General features: G+C 31.0%; 2 protein-coding genes across 2 annotated transcripts; one reads left to right on the plus strand and one right to left on the minus strand.

Annotated features, from left to right (window-relative positions):
- Window positions 1-764: 764 nt before the first annotated feature.
- Window positions 765-4379, plus strand: LOC101504399 (protein TRAUCO). Its single transcript, XM_004505584.4, has 2 exons — window positions 765-1920; window positions 3764-4379. The coding sequence occupies exons 1-2, from the start codon at window positions 882-884 to the stop codon at window positions 4189-4191; spliced, it is 1467 nt and encodes a 488-aa protein (XP_004505641.1). The 5' UTR covers window positions 765-881; the 3' UTR covers window positions 4192-4379.
- A 478-nt stretch (window positions 4380-4857) lies between these two features.
- On the minus strand, window positions 4858-13575 carry LOC101504718 (ABC transporter G family member 15-like). Its single transcript, XM_004505585.3, has 9 exons — window positions 13057-13575; window positions 8403-8482; window positions 7778-8239; window positions 6697-6819; window positions 6480-6611; window positions 5997-6281; window positions 5610-5882; window positions 5420-5527; window positions 4858-5340 (listed from the first exon to the last, which is right to left on the minus strand). The coding sequence occupies exons 1-9, from the start codon at window positions 13301-13303 to the stop codon at window positions 4984-4986; spliced, it is 2067 nt and encodes a 688-aa protein (XP_004505642.1). The 5' UTR covers window positions 13304-13575; the 3' UTR covers window positions 4858-4983.
- Between the last annotated feature and the right edge of the window lie 10199 nt (window positions 13576-23774).

Genomic DNA, 23774 nt, shown 5'->3' on the forward strand with positions numbered 1-23774 from the left:
ACTCAATGGTGGAAAGCTGACTATTTATTTTAGAGTAAATATAAAACTTTAGAGTGTTTAATGTACAAGATTAAAGATAACAATATATTTTTTTAAAGATCAAGATATATTATAAAAAAAAAAATTTAGAACCTTCCCTAATTAGGAGTCTGTGTAATGTTTTCGACGCGGGTTAATCGACAGCCCTATCCAAATCCAGTAGCTAATGACAAGAGGTATGTATAAGAAAATGCTTGAGTAAACAATTAATATGCTAAATAGTAAGAGGTTTCAGTCTGCCATATTTATAGAGTCCAACATTGTGGCAAATAGGTTAACCGACTATATTCACACCTAACGAGTGGGTCTTCAAGTATATTTCTCCTCCTTTTTATATGCTTTTGTTGCAGGATTTTCTAAGAGTTAAATTATATGTATTAAAATTTTGTTTTGTAGTGATTTATCTTCTTTGAAGTAAAAGAAAAACTGTCTCAAAACATAAACGAATACATAAATAATCGAACAGAGAATCAAATATTTTTTATTAATAGAAACTATATAAAACTATTACTATAATATTTAAAATAATATAATTCTATTAATAATATATTAGCGAGTTTGTATCGAGAGAGTCTCCAATCCGCTCTTAAAACCATATCCATCCCTATATTAAAGGTGCTAAGAGTAGCTCCTTTACAGTGTTGGACAAATATGCATATATTGGGCTTATATTGACCTATTGGGCTTTCAACATAAATACCCAACCCACAGTGTAATGTTTAATTTAACTCTTTTTTTCCCCTGTTCTCTAGTAGCTCACTCTTCCTTCCTCCCTCATCGGAAGCTCCCTCTCTTTTCAGATTGAAATCTCTGATACTTTTGCACTCAAAACCCTAATTCCAATGGATACACTACAAGCCACATATAAAGACGAAGAAGATGAAGAAGAAGACCCTCAACCCTCCACCACCACAACCGCACCTATCGCCGTCGAACCCGCCGCTCCTGTTATCCACACCGAATCAATTGACGTGCCTCCCGTCACCACCAGCACCCCCTCCGACGACCTATCTGAAGATGAACCCGCTTCAGACGGCTCCGCGGAACCGAAGAAATCACCCAAACATAACAGAGAAGAACCTGATGGAGAAGAAGAACCGCCTCCGAAGAAGCAGAAGGAATTGTCCTCTCTGAACTCCGTCAAGGAAGAACCGATCACATTGCCGGAGGAAAACAACGGAACAGTAAACGCTCATGCGTCAACTGCTACCAAAACGCCGGCGAACGGAGCAGGAACGAATTCAAAGAAATCGAAGAAAAAGAACAACAACGTGTGGGCAACGAAATCAACAAGGAAAGGGAAAAAGAAAAACAAAAACAACAACAACAATAACAACAATAACAACAACCACACGAACGGTGGTGATGACAGCGTTCTGATAACTCCGGTACCGAGGTTTCCAGACAAAACCGATGACACACCGGATATGAAAATTTGTCTATCGAAGGTTTACAAAGCGGAGAAAGTGGAGTTGAGTGAAGATAGGTTAAGTGCAGGGAGCACAAAGGGTTATAGAATGGTTAGGGCAACAAGAGGGGTTGTTGAAGGAGCTTGGTATTTTGAGATAAAGGTTGTGAAGTTAGGGGAAAGTGGACACACGCGGTTGGGTTGGACAATGGAGAAAGGTGATTTGCAGGCACCTGTTGGGTATGATGGAAATAGTTTTGGGTATAGGGATATTGATGGGAGTAAGATTCATAAAGCTTTGAGGGAAAAATATGGGGATGAAGGTTATGGAGAAGGTGATGTTATTGGTTTTTATATTAATTTGCCTGATGGTGATAAGTATGCACCTAAAACTCCACATTTGGTTTGGTATAAAGGCCAACGGTATGTTCATGCTCAAGATACTAAGGAAGATCCACCTAAAGTAGTGCCTGGTTAGTTAGTTAGTCTTTAACTCTACTATTTTGTTTCCATGCTTTTGCTTTTCCATTTCATATCTCTGTGATGTTAGAATTTTATGGGTAGGCTAGTTTGATTGATTTGTTACCTTGTGATTATTTAGTATTTAACTGTAGAGTAGAGTGTAGATATTAGATACTAATATGTTGTTTTTGCTAGTTTATTATCTAAAGACCAAATTGGTTGTTCATTTTTTAGAAGTGGCGGGTAGGGGGAAGAGTTGGATTGAGAAACAAATTTTAAGTTCCAAGTCCCTTGTGAATCTTTTCTAAGGGTTAAATTGGTGGTTTCTATTTTTAGGGGTGGAGAGGGGGCAAGACTTGGATTGAGTAATAATTTTCTAACACAGGGTCGCTTGATTGTGATTTGGTTATGGAATCCCTTGTGTGTCTATATATTAAGTAGTGAAACCCTATGAAGTCCTTATACTTGGAAACTCGTAACATATCGGTGTTCAACGCACATCTAAAACCGACACTTTTCTAATGAAACATTCTGCTGCACATCTATAAAGTATTCAGTAACTTTTTAATGTATTTCACTGAAACATTTCCCAATACGTCTTTTGATATCACTCACAACTTAAAGATATGGCTATGGCCCAGATACAATTCACACATCCGCCACCAAAAACTAAATATTGCAAAGTTCTCTATCAGATTAAAAATCCATAATGAAAGGACCCGCATAATACACAAAAATGTTTACAACTACATCAATTATCAAAAACAACAAACGTAATAAAAACATGTTTTTACATCCAGAAACAATGTCTGAGATTTGAGAAAACTATGACTACAGCATCCAGAGAGAAAACAGGAGAGAGAGAGAGAGAACAGAAAGACTTCAAAAAATGACTTGAGACAGAAGATGAGATTCCACCCCTTGCATCCAAAAAACTGCATCACGTATGAGATAGAAGTGTGACCCACAAGGTTTTCTATGTCCTTTTCTTTAAAAATAATTTAGCAAAACTGGGTAGAATAGAACTACAAAATCACCATCTAACACTTGTCAGCCATATGTTGGAGCTGAGGGCACAACTGGCAGATGAGGGAATTCTCATATGCATCCACAACTCCCATTCAAGTGGATGCCATTACCACACTTAAAACTATAATACTTTTAAAGCTACTGAATGCTGCAATATTTCAGTGATCAGTAAGTGATATATTCAAACATCCAATGCATTTTTGGCTGGTGGTTAGAATTGTCTGACAATGAAACTGTTAAATAGAATATGTGGTGATTGTAATTTGATCCTGATTTAATTCTCTGGTTCTATGGGCAATCCTGCGTCATTTCTTTCTAGGGTACAGAGTAGTTTGAATTCCTTAATCTGAATATTCACTAATTGGAAGTAATGGAGTGCTTGTCATTGATTACTTGGGATGGGAACCTCAATAGCATGAAAAACTTTGTCAGAGCCCATTAGTCATTATATATAGAGTGCACTTAGGTAAACAACTTAATTAAGCGCTTATTCGTTCAAGTTGCTTATGCACACGCTTCTATAATTGAAAAATAAATGAGAGAAAATTCTGCATAAACTCTGTACAAACTGCTTGTATAAGTTACTTAACTTATTCTGAGAAACTTTTGAAATTAAGCTGAAAACAATTTATAGAGATATCATTAACTCTTTTCATGAGCTCTTCAAAGTCCAAACATCCCATACTCTACAATTGAAAATGCTATGGCTATTGAACAACTATATCCCTTGCTTATAGAACTGTTACGTTTCCCGTGCTGTAAGTTGTACATTTTGAGTATGGAATGAATTTTCACTTGGTTTCAAATATTCTCTTCTCTGTGCAGGAAGTGAGATATCTTTCTTTAAAAATGGTGTATGCCAAGGTTTAGCTTTCAAGGACCTCTATGGTGGTCGTTACTATCCTGCTGCTTCAATGTATACTCTGCCCAATGAACCAAACTGCACAGTAAAGTTCAACTTTGGTCCTGACTTCGAATTTTTTCCGTTGGATTTCAATGAACGACCAATTCCCAAGCCCATGATTGAAGTTCCTCATCATGGTTTTGACAATCAAGTTGAAAATGGGGAGTCAAATGAGAAGAAATCAAATGGAGAGTTGAATGAGAAGCAATCAAATGGAGAGTTGAATGAGAAGCAATCAAATGGAGAGTTGAATGAAAAGAAGTTAAATGAAGAGTTGAATGAGAAGAAGTCAAATGAAGAGTTGAATGAAAAGAAATCAAATGAAGAGTTGAATGAAAATAAATCTTAGAGTAATATGGGCTACAATATTTTTGTTTAGTATAAGTATATTTGCTGCACAGATGAATGGGTTCATATTCTGCTGTAATTTTAGTTGATATTAAATTGATTCACAGATCACTAGGTTAGTGATGTTAACTTATGATGAATGAGATAATTATCAATATTTTTAAAATCCATGGATTTTTTTTATCATAATTTTCAAGGGTCCCGTTAGATATTTTGTAGTTTCTTTGGCGTTGTCCTGGATTTTTTGCCATCTATTCTATTACAGTTACAATTGCATGAATAATGTTTGATAATAACCTTCATTGAAAGAATAAAAAAACAAAACCAGCAAGCTATTCATATGGTATAATTAGGATCAGGCTCCTAATGAAATGATTTGACAAGTGGAATGCAACAGTTGCCTTGATATAAGAATTGCCAAGTACTAACTGTTAGAGGCAATCCACTTTGAAAAATATGCGAAAAATAAATGACATGAATGGTTTGAAAAAGTATTATTTATGTTAATTGTTATAATTTTTTTTTTAAAGTGCGTATGAGAAATAATAAAAAGTAAAAAAAAAAAAAAACACTAAAAGATGTTATTATCAAATATGTTATAATAAAAGCTACATATAGTAATGTGTAGGATTTAGGAAAATCACACCCTGTTCTTATGAAGGGTAAGTAACCATAACTTATACTTTATTGATGTCAAGTATAATACATAAAAACAATATTGTTTCGAAATTTACTAAAACATAATATTAGGGTGTGTGATTCTTGTGTATTTGTATGAGGAAAGAATGCAATTCTAATGACATGGAGAGTTGAAACCCTCTTGAGAAGACAATGGATGCAGTGGTTGGTGTCTCTTGGAAGCGAACGATGGTGTTTTCCTAAAGGAAGGACGCTTCATGATACGTTGCAGTGTTTGCTTTGTGTAGATACTGTGAAGGAAAGGTACAGCACTCTCCTTAAATTTGAGAATGAAAAAGAAAATAACTCTAAGCAACATGAGGATGAAGATGACCACAGCTAGGTCCCACCATTTTGAATAATCAACTTTCATTCCAAGCATTGTTGTGAGGATTATTTCTCCTTTCAGTTTTGGTCCACCAGGTGTCAAAGGATCAAACTCCATCCCTATCATGTCATTCTTGAAAGCTCCCTGCAATCAGTAAGGTTTTATTTATGTTATTCATTCTTATATTGGACATGTTTGAGAATGTTGGTAGTTCTGAATTTACCTGCAATCCCCATGCACCATAATTGATGTATGAAATCGGGTAACGCCAGAAGAATTTGGGAAGATCACGGATCTGCCGGAAATACCCAGCAGTCATCATCATAAGACCCTGCACACATACATATTTCCTCATACTCATGCTTTTGCTTAACAAAAACTAATGGCTAATCACAAGCTTATGTTACACTTACAATATATCCTGCTCCTATTACCAATCCCATCAGGAAATTGGGAACCAATGCAGCTATAATCATCATTGAGCTCTCCACAACCGCGATACAGCTCAATAGATCCAAACAGATATACAAAAGATGCGAAAACTCAGGGCGAAACTTAACCATATAATATGTTATAGTCCCAGTAGCAATTGACATCACTGCTACAAAAGGAAAAGAAGACAGAAAATTTGACAGAATGTAGACTGCTATTCCATAATATCCATTGAGCCTTTCTTTGTAGAAGACCTATGCATCATATAACAAACAAACATCAAGTCATCAAAATCCAAATACTATTAGACAAATTTGGATTCCTCATGAAAATTAGAGACTGACAAAATCAGCGCTTTTATTTGATACCTTCATTTCCTCTATGAATGATGGGAAGCCTCCTATGGACATGAATGTCATGAAACCTGATATAAAAGCGCCGCATGCTCCTCTTGCGAAAATGGCTCTATAACTTGATCCAACTTCAAAAAAGATGGTTCCAACACACAAAGATAAGGCAACATAGATTGTTATCCTTATCCAGTAGTATCCTACATCTCTAGACATGTTCACAAAAGATCTATGAGTCAAAGTTGATAGTTGCTTCCACCATTTGGCTTGGCTCTTGCTTTTAGTTTCACATTCATGTCCTTCCTGCAATTAGCAGGATTATATTTTCATACAAAATGTTCATCTTATTTGATGTACTTGGTTTAATTAGATCAAATACATCAACTTTTCAAATATTTTTTTTTTGTTTATATTTCATTTCGGAAAGAGTACTTTATTATAATGTCTAGGTGACAAGCTCTAAAAGTAATTACAACATCTTCTGAGTAAAGGGCTACTTACAAAATTTGAGATTTCTTTGATTCTTGCTCTTGCATAAGTTGCATATTCTGACCAACGGTATTTATCTATTAGTATTGCTTTGGTTGCTGCTGTTGATAAGTTCATTGTTGATGGTGCTAATGTTTTTGGTTCCTGCATTCAAAGGAATTAATAGAGGAAGTAAAGTAGTATTGAGAGATAAACAGATTGTTATTATAGGACAAATATGTATATATACATGTGTTCTTCTGGAGGCCATCATAGTGGTTGTGATAGTGTCAAAGTCTGAATTAATACAACGAAGGAAATGATCAGAAGGGTTTCTTCTACTTGGACATGGGAATCCTGCTTTGCCAAAGAACTGCATATATAAATTATGTCAGTGTTTATCTCATTAAAATTACAAATACATGGTTTCATTTTATATTAAAAAATAATAATACATGGTTTGGTTTCATTATAGGATAAAAACAACAATTTGTATTATTACAACTAGAGCAACTTTTGAAAATTTTAATCTTAAAAAGTTAGTTCTTATAAAAAGTTCAATTTTTTGTAATCTAGCTAGACTTATTAATATTTATAACTTCCAAATTAGAATATTTACCGGGTTCTATGAAGTAATCAAGTCATCAACATTATTATAAGTACTTTTTTATATGTATATATTGAATTTCAGCACAATTTTTAATCTTAAATATGTTAGAATTCCACATGAGTGGGTCAAGTGGGATTCTAGCCATTAAAATCCACTTGTGTGTTTTTTTAAATGGAACTCATAAATGAATTTTAAGGTAGTTTCGGTATTCTATATTCTTAAATATATGTTTAGATTGACTAATTCAAACAGATAAAATACATTTTTTGAATGACCAATCTAATCATAAATGAATTTTAAAGTAGTTTCGGTATTCTATATTTTTAAATATATGTTTAAATTGCCTAATTCAAACAGGTAAAATACATTTTTTTAATGACCAATCTAAACAAAAATTGAAGACTTTTAAAAAAATATAGGGATTAATCATATAAATCCAAACTCACATGTGGAATCTCCACATGAAATGATTAAAATTCCAAAAATTGAGTATGCAATGCACCCTCCTTTAAACGAAATACTAATAGTATGAATTTGAATTCTCTATGGCCGTAGGATTAAGTGTAAGATTCATAAAAATTTAAATATCAATCTAACATATCCTACATTTACAACATCGTACTACAGGCTTAGAAGATTCAATTTTCTTATCATAGAAATCAACAAGATGGGAATTAGAACAAACAAATAAATAAATAATACTAGTAATTAATAAATGTACCTCAACAGCCTTTTCAGCTTGTCCAAAGTAAATTGTTTGACCCCCAGAAAGTAGAAAGAGATCATCAAAGAGTGCAAAAACCTCACTACTTGGTTGATGAATAGAAGAAATAACAGTCTTCCCATCATGAGCTATGTTTCTCAATGTTTGAGCAACAAAATAAGCTGAGGCACTGTCCAAACCACTAGTAGGTTCATCAAGGAACAAGAGACAAGGCCTTGTTAGGATTTCAAGTGCTATGCTTAGTCTTTTCTTTTCTCCACCACTTATACCTCTTAAGTGCCAATTACCTATAAGCCTATCACCACAATCTTGAAGACCCATTTCTATAATTGTTCCCTCTACAATGTCATTTACCTCTTCTTTTGTCATGCTGCTTGGAAGCCTTAAATTTGCCGAGTAAGATATTGTCTCTCTAACTGTTAGTGTTCCCAACAATATGTCTTCTTGAGTCACATAAGCCTATAGTGAATAATATGATGTTATTTTTATAGGATATGTTACTATAATAGATGGATGGATTGATAAAAATCATTAATTTGGATAAATATTTGACAAGTATATCCATTTTTGCACACCTAATTAAAATTGGAAGTATATATGATGTTAGTTAGTAGTTACTTACTACAACCCCATGGTCTAATCTCCTTTTCTTTCCGTTTAAAAGCACATTTCCAGACATGATAACATTTCCAGAGAGTCTACCTGCAATGCGACCAATCCCAATTATATATCCGATCTTTAAATCCACAACATAACATTGGTAATTTTATTAATCTAGCTAATTAACAAATCCGAATAATATCAACTAATATAGCCGGTGCCGGTCCAAGCGTGAGGCACATAAATAAACCTCTCGCCAAAATATAATTTTTTTACTTTTTACATAATACGTATGCCCAATAAAAATATACTATAAAAACTCATATGCCTCCTGCAACTATGCACCTATTGTATGATAGTGATACACCGTTGAAAACATCTTAAGACCATTATTTTTCAATATATATATATATATATCTTAAAATATCATATTTAAATTTTTATTTCAATTACCGAACAAGTTATATTGTTCTAACATTTATATTTAATCTTATTGAATGGATGTTGCTTCTATTTTCATAGATATAAATATCAATTCGAAAAATATGAGTTAGGCTATTCAGAATTATCAAAAATAAAAAATAAAGAAAAGATATAAGCTTTTAATGAATCGCAAAATGGACTATAGATAAATTTATTAAAATAATCTGAAAAGATTTATTGGTAGTAAAAATTCATATTAAACTTATTGATATAAATTTTTCTAAATATGAATTTTCAAAACACTTTTCTTCTCACTTTATATTCAAAAGTTGACCAACGGAGTTTATTTTCAAGACTTGGACTAAGCATTTTGTTTTTTGTTGCAACAAATCATTTAATATTAGTATAAATAAATTGGCTAATGAAAGTAATAGGGATTGGAGAAATATTAGTTATAAATTAAAAAATCATGGTAGTGAACATATTACTAACATGAAAAATATTAGTTATAAATTAAAAAATCATGAGATAGATATTAAACACATTGCTAATATAAGTTCTTAGAGTGGTACACTGTATATACGCATTATTTTCTTCTTCAAATAAAATATAGAGATTTTACGTGAGTTCTTGATGTTGCTATACAACAGTTGATATGTCTTATTTCAGTTTTTAAAAATATAGAAAAAAATATATTTAAAAATGTCATGATTTCTGCTAAAAAAATTACATCATCATTAAATAAAATATTAATAATTTGTTTATTAATTTTGAAAAGACCCATACCTCGTATAGTATTGGGCCGACCTTTAATCTAGCCAAGAAAATATTAGTATGTTCACTACTCAATGTCCAAACACAAGGTTTTATGTTATGAGATTTCAAATTAATTTGTCTTCACCCATCAAATTCTCTATAGCACATATACAGCCATTTTTGCTCTGTTTTTGGACGATACTGAAATGATTTTTCATTTATTTTCCTAAGCGCCATGGTTTTTTTTTTTTTTTTTTTTTTTTTTTTTAAATAAATTTTTGGTCTCTATAAATTATACTATATTTTATTTTTAATTTAAAAAAAAAATTTGAGCAATGACTAATGGTTTCTCAAATATTTTTCATTAATAATTTTAATTCCTGCTTTTAAAATAATTCATGTACATTGTATGAATTTTTGTATGTATGTTAGAATATTACAAGAATCTCTCATATAATTTTTTTTTTAACAAGTGATGAATTAAAATGATTTTCTTAAGCTTTTAGTGTTTAAAAATACATATTTAATTCATCTTTAGTTAAAAAGTTATAAGAAATTCTTATAATATTTAAAATATTCTTCTAAAATATCATTTAAAAATTAAATTGATACACATAAATTAATTTAAAAATAAAAATCAAAATTATTATTGAAAAATATTTAAAAGACTATTATTTTATGAAATTTTTTAACGAGAATAAAGCGAAATCTGATATATGAAGAAAAAAAACTAAAAGTCCATGACAAAGAAGTCTAACATTGATTGTTCCCCGTAAATGTTACTTTTAAGTGCATTATTTTTTATAGGATATATACCTCATCTTAATATAAATAAAATTAATTTATAATTTTCAACATAAAAATACGAATAAAAATCAATAATTTATCTCCTATTTAATGAGAATATATTTAAATTATCTTTTATTTAATATAATTTTTTATATTTTTAATGACTTTATTTTATTAGACATTAGAAATAAAAGTAAGTTCGATAATAAATTTAATTTTTATTTATTTAGATTGTTAAATATGATGAAAAATATTTTAATATACATAATTTGATATATTTTCGATTCATTTTGGAGGGAGCATTAGATAAGGTTGGATGGGTCATACGAGAGAGAGGTGAGTTTATCTTTGTTTGTTGGGTTTGGCATAGACTTTATGAAGACACAAATGCTTATTCTTCTATGCTAATTTGAAATAAAGAATAGAGACTATATGCATGGCTGAACTAAATACTTGCTAATTTTGGTTACTTGATGTAAAAAGAAACCAAACTTTTGTTCCCTTATTTGAAAAAATTAAATAATTGAAATAAATTAATTACACTTTAACGTCGTGCTCATCATTTTATACGTGATAAATTTACAAATTTTCAACATTGATAATATATTTTTTTAATACATTGATAATATATTTTTTTTTTGTAACGAGCGAAATTTTCAACTGTATAAATTGGTAATATATTTTTTTTAACATGAGCGAAAGAGAAGATTAAAGTAGTTACTTGAAAAACAAACTCCTTCAAATATGCTAAAAGGACATATGAAACACAAGAAAGGGTTTCATATGCCTAGTGTTAATAATAAAATGTGAAATGAAAGTTCATAAAATTGAGCATGTTAGAGGCTAACAAATGGTAATATTTTTTTTTGGTAACATGAACAAAAGAAGAATATTAGAGTAATTCTTTGAAAAACAAACTATGCTAAAAGGAAGTATGAAAGACAACAGTGTCTCATATGCCTATCTCCTATGGTGTTAATAATAAAGATTACGTGATCTATTATTTAAAATAAATTTTACCCAATTTTATTTGAGGTGATTTTTTATTTTATGATTCAAAATTTTAAAAAATTAAAATTGATTTGAGTTTGAAAATTCAAATTGATGATGCATAAAATAATTACGTCAAAAATATCAATAAAAAATTTTAATTTTGACACTATAAATTCGAGACAAAAGTACTGTTAAAGTGAGATAACTATCTTGAAAATACTCATGATTTCCTTGACATGTAAATCTTACTATCTCCATTGAAATTCACAATATTAAAAGAAAAGTTTTAAACATTAAAATTGATTTAAATATTAGAAGTTTATAGTTTTCTTATTTAATAATAATTCTTGAAGGTGATGGTTGTGAGAAGTGGTGGACATGGTAATCGGTGGTTGACATATATTAGAGTTGTGGTCGATGGTTAAGAGTGATGAGAGTGATAGTCGGCGATGATTGTAGTAGTGGTGGTGATATGAAGAAAAAAATAATCTAAAAAAACATTTTGAAATTTGTATAATCAATATCCTTGAAATTTTAAAAAGTAATTTTTTTTATTGAAAACTATTTTCTATTTCATTTTTTTTTATTGTTTAAAAGTTGTTTTTAAGATACTTGTTAGCACAACCTTATATTAAATTAAAAAGTTTAATGGACATGAATTAAATAGGTGAAAATGATATGAATTGTGCAATTAAATAGGTGAAAATGAGCGATTAACATGATAATGATATGAATTGTACAATTGTTGATAGGTGAAAATTACAATCCTAATGAGATTATTAAATAAATAGTGAATGACAATGTAAAAAATTTGTACTCCATCGCTGCATAGTCTCTAAATTAAAATTTTTAAAAAAAATTATAATTCTTTAAATGAAAAACTAACTTTATTTTTAAAATAAATTTTAAAACATTAAGAAAAGTCAGAACCACTTCAAACATCCCCTTGGTTTTTCACTAAGTTCAAAATATTAGACAGTAATTTTATTTGATCTCTAATTTGTTATTTATTTTCATCCGATATTTTATCACCAATTTTTCCATAAGAGTCATAATAATTTATGAGTGATTACAATAAGTACTCTGCTAAAAAAGAATAACGAAGTACTTCAATTTGAGAATAACTACAAATCCATGTAACATCAATTAAAAAAATAAAAATAATTTCATCATAAATTAATTTCATTCACGCAATTTTTTTTCCATAATTTCTACAAAATAAACAACAACAAAACGAGATTTTACCCGACAAATAACACATACTTTAATATTCTTGAATTTAATATTTTCAACAACAACAACAAAAATTTGCCACATAAATCACAAACTATGTCATAAAGTCACTTTGAAATTTTGGTCGAAATCAAAATTAATTTTAAATTTTTTCATCCGATAGAATTTATTCAGATCATCCAAAACCTAACAAATTTTGTTAGAAAATGGGGAAAACAACAAGACTAATTCATATGAGGTGAAGATATATACATTTAGCAAAAAATGACAACATATTGCAGAAAACTAAAAAAAAAAAACTTGACAACATTTTGTTGTTGGGTTATAGAAAAGAAAATAAACTTAGTAAAAAAGTTATAGAATATATATATGTATAAAATACAAGTGCATGTTTTTTATTTAGTACAAAAACCAACATGAAAAAACGCATAGGAATGAAGTAGTGAAAGAAAGATGGGTGTATTAGTAAAATAGAAATGAACCTGCCAAAGCATCAAGAAGAGTAGATTTTCCAGAGCCAGATGGACCCATAATAGCCATGATTCTATTAGGTTCAGCATATCCACTCAAACCATTCAACAATCTTCTTGTGTGTCCATTACCAAAATTTGGAATTACAACACTCAAATCTTCCCACACAAGATGCATCCCTCTAATTATTTTTGAACCTCTCATCATTTCATTGTTTTTTGCAACACCATCCCTAGTAATATCTTGCTCTATCTCCATTTCGTCAAACTCAGAAAATAAAACACACTTTTTTTGGAATCTAAGAGAAAATAAATAACATTGCTTGGTGTAGCCAACTTAGCAGCTAGCTTATATATATACACTGACACATGTATTATATGATCCACAGTAAATAGGTCACCACTTACTTTGGCCCTTTGTAACTATATGAGTTTGTAATTATTGTTTTGTCATCTAACCTTAACCAACCAAGGTGTAGTAATATCGTGTTCAATGATGGTCTTGCATGTGCAGGAGAATCGGTGAAGGACTACTACTAGATTGAATATTATTAGTCTACGTTGCGTGAATTCAATTTTCTTATTTTTTTATAAATAAAATTATATAATTATGTGTATTGATATAACTTAAGAGAATTAAGTCTATCCAAATTTAATTAGAATAACATTTATGAGCAAAGATAATAATATATCTTTTATCAAAATTTTATATTTTAAGTATATTAAAAAAAACAATTCACAGTCTAATACTTTTTGGTCTTAAGTTTTTTTTTTTAAATTATGATTAAATACAGTTATGATAAAAAACAATTAACATTTAGGATTTTTTAAATTATGAATTTCGATCTTGAGGTAAAACTAGGATGTAATGACAAAATAAAAATACTAAAATTATAAGATAATGGATGTTAAAATAACAGTGATAATGACCAATAATTTATGATGAAAATACCAGTAATTAAATACTCCTAGTGTGAAGTTACTAGGGTGAGTAATTATTCTCACCTAACCAACAAACCTCCGAACGATAATGAAGGAGCCGTGAATGAACTGAAAATTGGCGAAATGGGAACTGTCGTCTTTAAAGTTTTGAGCATTGAATTAAATTAAATATAGCAACTGTGATTCATGTATCGCATACTTTTTTTCTTTCTCATTTAGATAATTTTATTATCATATGATCGATATATCATATTATATATATATATATATATTTTTTCTTTTTAATATATATATATATATTATATATATATATATTTTATTGTTTTTTTTTATAACTTTTATCTCAAAAAATATACACTTTTAATAGTGTGTAGACAACCATTATTCTAAATATTGTAAAGTAGTACGATATGCCAATGTTCGATTTTTCACACCGTTTAATATCTTGCTTCCACCTGTACGTGTACAAATAAAGTCTCACGTTTTTTTATTATTATAAAACTAAATGAATTAAGTTTCACGTTTTCCAATGTCCTGTCTATTTTTGGACACTCGTATTAGAGACATGAAAAATATACTTTATTTCTTCGTCTTTGGGATAGAAAAATTGTTCCTGTACAACTATATTTCTATATACTTTGAGAGATGTCGACAAAATAATGTTACGGTAGATATGATACGTTAATAATATGATAAAAAAATATAAATAAAATATTTGATTGATGTATGAATTGGAATATGATACTTTAAATGAAATTAAGATTCTTTAAGTTTAGTGTTTAATTATTTTAAGTTTTTTTCTTAGTTATTTAAATTATATTATGCTCGTATTGTTAATTTTTTATTTTATTTTTAACAACAATTAATGTATTGTTTATAAAAAAGAATGTTACAATAATTTATTTTCTGTACTGATCTTTCAAAAACATTCAATGAATTTTATAAATAATTTATATTTTTTAATTTTTTATACAATTATTTAAACATATGTATAAGTTTAAAAATTTGATAATATACATAATTAATTGTATAAAATAGATATAACTTAAATGATTAAATAAAAACATTAAATCACCTGAATAAAAAGTAAACTAAATTTAAATTTAAAGAATTAAATTATTTATTATTTTTTGAATTGTATTTACTTTTCAGCGGCATCAAGTAGTTACTCTTAAGTGTCCTGTGTTTTAACGGTCCAAAATTGTTTCTTGTTGTGTCCAAGTGGGGACCTTAACTAATGTGATAGCATTGGGCAATTGCTTGTCAAAACCCCATTATCACGCGCATGTGATCATCATTGTGTTTGTTAAAATAAGTTTGGCTTCATCGCGTCATATGCTTCTACGAATGCATCTTTATTTTCTTTAAATGCTACCTATTGCAATTGAATATTGATTAGACATGACGAAAAAAAAATAGTATAGGCAAATATGCAACACACGACATGTAGTTTAACAGGTACTAGCGAAATACATACATATACATATACATATATATATATATATATATATATATATATATATATATTTATATTTATTTATTTTGTTTAATAGTTAGTTCATGATTATAAAGATAAATATAATGATTGTAAAAAAAATCAAAGACAATTATCTCAATAATACAAAATATTAATAAATACAATTTTTAACTACAGAGTTTAATTCAATATAAACTTTTACGACAACGACAGAGATAAGATGATGGATCTTTGGAAGATGGGAGTAGACGTTAAGATGGAATAAGGGAGTTGTTTCAATGAGAAAAGGACTTAGTGACCCCGCTTTTAATTGAGTAGAAAATGAAGTTTAAGGATGGAGATGGAGATATAATGGCTTGAAAGGGGGAAAAGTCATAGAATTATTCATTGTTATTTTTGAATTTTGAAAAAACAATTTATGCCACCGACAATATTACTAGATTGAGTCGTAGACTAGGTCGCTCTCTTTAAGACGTTTTGAGGCACTGCCCAAATTGTGCAAGGCAGACTATCAACCACGAAGTCTCCAAGATAAAACAGCTCAGATCACTGTATCAGAGTTCTACTGCACTGTAGAAAATCGTTCTAGAATTACACCCTCAACATGGCAGTCGAATGACTACCACTCGTGATATGGCACTAAGATCATTCAAAAGAAACGCAAGAAGTGAGTAAGAAATATGAGAAAAGAGAAAAGCCTTAGATACAGAGAACTTTTGATGTGTTTTTTCAACTAAGGAGAACCCTCTATTTAAAGAGGAAATCTGTAACTGGATCAGAGAGAAAGGTGTGATCCATTAGGTCTGATTCAATAAACGTGTACTTTGATATTTAGAATTTGACTACATAAATGGATGTCATGATTTGTTTGACCACCAAAATGTGTGCCATATATTGTTTGACCACAAAATGTACGCTTAATTTTGACTTAGGTTTTTGACCAGACAATAACAGACGCGCATGACTAGTGATTAGGGTTTTGACCAACAAAACTGAAGCGTAAAATCGGGGGCAAAGAACTGACTGAATCATTTATTTAAATAAATAATTAATTTATTAATTTTCATATGCTAAAAAATAATACACCACGTAGTCAAAGCCAAGGCCAAGGCCCAAGCCCAAGCTCGACCCGACTAAGCCGAGTCGGGCAGGCGGCGGCAGCGCACGCGTGTGTGTGGTGGTTAATTTTGCATGCGTTCTCCCTCCTTTATAAAATTGGGGAACACCCTAAGTACCATACATCAACCTTATATACCACACTAGTGTGTGATATCCCTCATATGTGAGACTTCCTTATTTTTCAATTCATAACAACACTAGCTCTCATTAATATCATCATAATTTCCAACAAAATTCCATTAAAATCATCATCATTTCCAACAATACCCCACTTGAATTTAAAAGAAGATTTTTGAAATAGTGTCAAACGCTTCTATAAGATTGTGCATAAACTTGACTTGAACCTTTGCATAGCAAGTAAGATTCAGATTCAACAAGAGTGACTCGTAGTCTTGAACTCTATCTCTGACACCAAACTCACACACAACCTTTTCATTGGGGTGTATTCTCAATAACCTGTGCATTTATGGCCATGCACGTGTATCCCAGTATAGTGAACGCTTTAAGAAATCTGCCTCAAAATTCCATAGGAAGCGGCCCCACTTCCACATTCACATAGGTGAGTCTATCAAGAGTACTCATGTAGCTAGGTACTCCACTCCACATAAAGTATATATATCATTAAGAGTATTTATTATCTCATCCTTTTATTGCTTTAGAAATCATGCTTTTTCATATGTAATATAGCATGTTCATTTCCTATCACTATGACTTATTATTACCCATTGAACCTAATTCTTGGGATCTCCAGCCTTTTAGGTCGGATTACCATCATAAGTGACTCATTGATCTATAGGAAATAGTTTCATCCTTTTGGATGTATTTATAACTTTCTATCTAGCTAATCCTTTCGTCAAAGGATCTGCTAAATTATCATCAATGCGTACATGATTCACTATAATAGCTCCTTTATAAAGTAATTCTATAACGATGTTGTGCTTATGATGTATTTGTTGTCTCTTACTGTTGTAATAACGATTCTCAAATTTTGCAATAACTGTGATACTATCTCAATGAATCAACACAACTGGCAGATGTTTTTTCCACAAAGGGATCTCTGCTAGCAAGCATCTCAACCAGCTTGCTTCTTCACTATCAGTAGCTAGTGCTATCATTTCAGACTCCATAGTGGACTGAACCAATATCGTATGTTTCTCCAATTTTCATGATACAACACCACCGGCTATATTGAAAATATAGCCACTGGTTGCTTTGGAATCATCTGATAAGGTGTTCCAATCAACATCGTTGTATCCTTCAAGGACGGAAAAAAATCTTTGATAATGTAATCCGAGACTCACGGTCCTTTTAAAGTATTTCATGACTCTTTCGATAGCGTGTCAATGCTCCATACTAGGTCTACTAGTAAACCTGCACAACAATCCCACGACGTAGGCAATGTCGGGTTTAGTACAATCAGTGGCATACCTAAGGTTGCCAATGATGCTCGCATATTCAGTTTGTCTAACACGTTCACTAGTGTTCTTGAAAAGTTTCACACTTGGATCGTATGGTGTGCAAGCAAGTTTACAGTCAAAGTAATTATATTTATTTAGGATCTTTTCAACATAGTGAGATTGATCCAAAGAAATTCCTTTTTATGACCTAGTAATTTTGATTCCAAAGATTACATTTGCTTCTCTGAGGTCTTTCATATCAAAGTTATTACTCAACAAAGATTTCACATTATTTACACCATGAATGTTTGAACCAAATATGAGTAAGTCGTCTACATAGAGACATATGATAGTGCAAATCCCATTTTCAGATTTGTAATAAATACATTTGTCACTTTCATTCACTTTAAACTCATTCGATCTAATCAAGTTATCAAATTTTTCATGTCATTGCTTAGGAGCTTGTTTAAGACCATACAGAGACTTATCTAACTTATGGACCTTGTCTTCTTGTCCATGAATTACAAAACCTTCAGGTTGTTCCATATAAATTTCTTCTTCCAGGTCACCATTTATAAAAGTTGTTTTAACATCCATCTGGTGTATCACCAGGTTATGAATAGTCGCAAGTGATATGAACACTCTAATGGATGTTATTCTAGTGACTAGTGAAAAAGTGTCGAAGAAAGCTATATTTTCTCTTTGTCTAAAACCTTTGGCTATAAGGTGTGCCTTGTATTTATCAACAGTTCCATCGAGTTTTAGTTTCTTCTTCAAGATCCATTTACAACCTATTGGTTTGCAACCAGGAGGCAAGTCTACTATATGTCAGGTCTCGTTAGACTCTAGAGAATCCATTTCATCATTTATAGTTCCTTGCCATAAATCTGCATCAAATGATGACAAAGCTTATTTTAGATTTGCATGATCCTCTTCTAAGTTATAGGCCATATATTCGGGTCCATAATCTTTAGCAACTCTAATTCTCTTACTTCTTTGAGTTTCTTTTTCGCCTTGGTTATTGCTTTCAGTGTTTCTTGTCACAGGAACTTGATTAGGTTCGCTGCCCCCACTATTTCTTGATTTGAAAGGGTATTTATTTTCATAGAAGTCAACATCATTTGATTCTATGATTACTTTCGCATTTAGAGCGTAGAACCCATACATTTTACTGTTTACTACATACCCAATGATTACACATTTATAGGCTCTACTATCGAGTTTAATTTGCTTGGGATCGGGATTCTGACATAAGCCAGACAGCCTCATGTTCGAAGATAAGACAAGTTAAGTTGGCTTTTCTTCATTATCTCATAATGAGATGTTTTATTTTTAGATTTAGGTACTCTATTCAAAACATAGTTAACAATCAAAATAATTTCCCCTTACTAGTGAGATGCAGCGCCAGAGTTAAGCATAATAGCAACAACTAGTTCAGTAAGAGTTCTATTCTTTCTTTCAGCTTTACCATTCATTTCAAGTGAATATGGTGTAGTAGATTCATGTATAATTCATTGGGTTTTATAAAACTCATAAATAAACTAGAATCATACTATATTCCTCTATCACTACGAAACCTCTTAATCTTTTTACTAAATTGATTTTCAATTTCGGTTACAAAGATCTTAAATATGTAAAACGTTTCACTTTTATTTTTCATTAGATATACTAAAGTGTAATAAGAGCAATCGTCAATAAAAGTGATGAAATAACATTTTTCATTTCTGGTTAACGTCCCATATATCATAGTGTATTAAGTCTAAAGGTTCAGAATCTCTAACTTCTGTTTTATGTGAACTCTTAGTTATTTTAGCTTGACTGCAAAAATCACATTTTTCAAAATCCTTTAAAGATAACTTTGGAATTAAACTTAAGTTACTTAAGTATGAAATTATGTGTTTGTTCATATGACAGAGTCTAGCATGCCAAATATTAAAATCACACAACATGTAAGCATAAGGAGACATTTTATTGATTTCAACATTCAATTTAAATATGCCATCAGTGGTGTACCTTTTCCTAATAAAAATACCATTTTTAGAAATGGTGTACAAATTTGCCCCTATAGACTGAGTAAACCCTACCTTATTGAGAAGAAACCCAGAAACTAGATTCTTCCTTATTTATGGAGTGTGCATGACATCCTTCATAATTAAGGTATTTCCAAAGATGAATATTAGTTCCATATCTCCAATACCAGCAACATTAGGGGTGTGGGAATCTCCCAAAAACATTTTCTTATCTTCAACAACAGTGTATGTTTTAAACATAGCACGTTCATAACAGACATGGCGTGAGGCGCCAGTGTCTATCCACCATTCATCTGATCCACCAACAAGGTTGATCTCAGTTATCATAGCAATAAATTTGCTCTTCTATTAGGTTAACCTGATTAAAGGGGTCAGACTTGCTTCTACACTTGTGTGTTATATGATCCTCTTTTCCACAATGAAAACAGAGAAAATGTGGGCAAGGGCCATTTCCGTGAGGTGGTTGTTGCCTTATAATTGGGACCTTTGGAGGGTTCTCATTCTTGTTGTTGTTTTTTAAAGTGCGGTTTTGATTTTTTAGTTGTTTGCCATTTGGCTTCAGAACTGCTCTGATGAATTTCTTTTTCTTGTTATTTGCCACGAGAAGAACTTCATCTTTTTGGTCTTGCTTTCGGGATTCCTCCTCAATTCTAAGGCGATTTATCAGACTTTCTAGAGAGAATTCTTTTGTTTTATGTCTGAGATAATTTTTTGAATCTTTCCAAGCAGAAGGAAATTTGTCAATTATAACAACAATTTGAAATTGTTCATCTATGGACATACCTTCAGAGATAATCTTGTGAGCAATTTTCTGGATTTCATGAGACTGAGCTTCCACTTATCTGTCATTTGTCATTTGATATTTGAGGTAGCGGCTAACAACATACTTTTTGACTCCAACTTCTTCAGTATCATATTTCTTCTTAAGAGCATCCCAAACTTGCTTAGCAGTATTGTTGTTGGAATTGTAGTAACCATACAGATCATCAGTAAGTCCATTAAGAATATAATTCTTACATAAGTAATCATTATGTTCCCATTAGGTTAATTCAACAACTTTCTTATCCTTTTCTGTTTGGTTATCTGTTTCTGGAACAACGGGAATTTCATCCTTCAGAACATTGGCAAGCTTTTTCGTGGTTAGAAAAAATAACATCTTTTGTTGCCATCGTTTGTAGTGACATCCCTCAAACCGAAATGGTTTGTTGTAGTCAGAAGCAGGTGATCTTGTCCTAGTAATTTCATCGGTAGACATGGCAGTATGGAAATGTCTTTAAGTTGTTATTTTTGAATTTTGAAAAACTTTGAAAAAACAATATATGCAACCGACAATATTACTGGGTTGAGTCGCGGACTAGATCGCTCTCTTTAAAACGTTTCGAGGCACTGTCCAAATTATGCAAGGCAAATCACTGTTTCGAGGCACTGCCCAAATTGTTTCGAGGCCCTATTTCGGTGGGGGACAATTAATTTTCATATGCTAAAAATAATACACCATGTAGGCAAAGCCCAAACCCAATTTTTCAAGGATAATTAAAGGGTGGGAGGTGATGTAGGAGAAAATTTTAGTAGCATGGTTTGCTTGCCATTGGTCTACTTGAAAGGCTACAAATCTAGGAATTATTCAATTAAAGGACATATATCGATGAATTTTAGTAATGGTTCAACATGTCAAAACATTGTGATAGAAATGGTTGAACATAAAATAAAATTAGTTTAGCTACTCTATATTGCAATGGTCGTTGAAAATTGAAAATGAGAGACTATTGTGAAAGAGGTTTGCATTTGTTTAAGGGTGTGAGATAAATGAAAAAAGGGATGCAGATTTGGTACAGGAGGAGTAATTTGAAAATAGGGGTCTTTTGGTTTTACTATGATTAGGGGTGAGAATAGGTCAGGTCAGGCCAGACTTTGAAAGGTCTGAGTCTGACTTACGATTAATTTTTTAGGGCTAAGTCTAGCCTACGGCCTATCATAGGGTTTTTTTCAGCCTGACCTGACCTTTATAAAAGTCTGGTCTGGCTTGGAAGCTTATTTAAAAGCTTTATTCACAATAAAACATTTAAATATTATGCTCATACCACATGATGCTCTCCACATACCAATATCAATGTACATATCTATATATATTAAATAAAAAATAAATTTTCTAACAAAATAATTTTTCTAACAAAATAATTTTAAAAAAATCTAAAATAAACATCTTTTAAACCCTAAAAAATAATTTTTGATTTCAAAGAGTATATTTTTTTCTGAAACAAACGCACCTATTATTATCTCTCAAACAAATATGGAACGACTACTGAGTGATTGACTAATTGAATGACTACCGAATATGGAACAACTACTAAATATAGAACGGCTACCGAATATGGAATGACTACTGTAAAATACATGTTTTTGATAAAGACAAAGACCAAGGAAAGTGATCAAGTTGCAAGCTCAAAAAGAAGTCAAACATCAAAGACAACTATAGTCAAATATCATTATCAAAAAGGGGGAGAATGTAAAATACATGTTTTTGATGAAGACAAAGACCAAGGAAAGTGATCAAGTTGCAAGCTCAAAAAGAAGTCAAACATCAAAGACAATTATGGTCAAATATGCTAGAATTTTATAATGTAAAAGGTACATGATGCAATCTAATATTCGTATATTTCAAATGCACATGAGAACCTTTCGTTTTAGCATATGCATCAAAAGGATTTTCAAAAAGTAAAAATATATAAATAATGTTTGAAAATAATATTTTTGGCAAAATACATAAGTGCATTCGAATACAACATCCTGTATTCGAATACAAAGCAAGTCAGTGGCCAAAATCCTCATATCTGTATTCGATTACAACCTTTTGTAGTCGAATACAAAGTAAGTCAGTGGCAAATTTTCACTAATTTGTATTCGACTACACACATGTGTATTCAAATACAATGTGTAATTTTTGAGTATTTTTGAATGTTACAAAGAGGTGTATTCGAATACACACATCCTGTATTCGAATACAACTGGAAGCAATACAATTTTTCAGATCTGGAATGGCTCCAAATCATTGTATTCTTTCATCAAACCTCTTGGATCAATGGCCACGAATCTGAAGAGATGTTTATTGAGTATAAATACCCCATAACTTCATATCAAACACAACCAATCCTACAACCAAACCTTGAACAAACTTTCTAAAATGTTTTGATTTATTCAAAGTTTCACTTTTATATTTCAAGTACAGATTTTACATTTTCATATCATTGAGAAAAGTTCTATAGTGTACTTGAAATTGTATTGGATTGTTATCATTGTACATCACCTATTATATCATATTGATCTAAGTCAAAATCCATATTGCTAAACCATTCAAGTGTTGTAAATTGAAGAAAGTGGTGTACTTTCTTCAAGTGTTGTAAATTGAGGAAAGTGGTGTTCTTTATTCAAGTTTTGTAAACTAAGATAGTGGTGTGCTATCTTAGGGTGATTGTTAGGAGTTTGTAAGAAAGGTCCTAGGGTGGGACTTGTACTTATTCTAACAATAGTGAAAAATCTCGTGTGGTGTGCAAGAGGACTAGATGTACCCTTGGTGATAAGGGGAACCAGGATAATATCTTTGTGTTCTTTATTTTTCTGCCATTATCTTTTCCATACACAATCTTAAATCAGAAAAATCAAACACTAAATCTCTAAAAACAAGAAAATTTCTAAACACCTAACTCACCCTCACTCTTAGGCGCACTTCTATACTTACAATTGGTATCAGAGCGGGTTAAGGTAACT

Source organism: Cicer arietinum, chromosome 6, assembly GCF_000331145.2.
Source record: "Cicer arietinum cultivar CDC Frontier isolate Library 1 chromosome 6, Cicar.CDCFrontier_v2.0, whole genome shotgun sequence".
In the NCBI taxonomy this organism is placed as follows: domain Eukaryota; kingdom Viridiplantae; phylum Streptophyta; class Magnoliopsida; order Fabales; family Fabaceae; genus Cicer; species Cicer arietinum.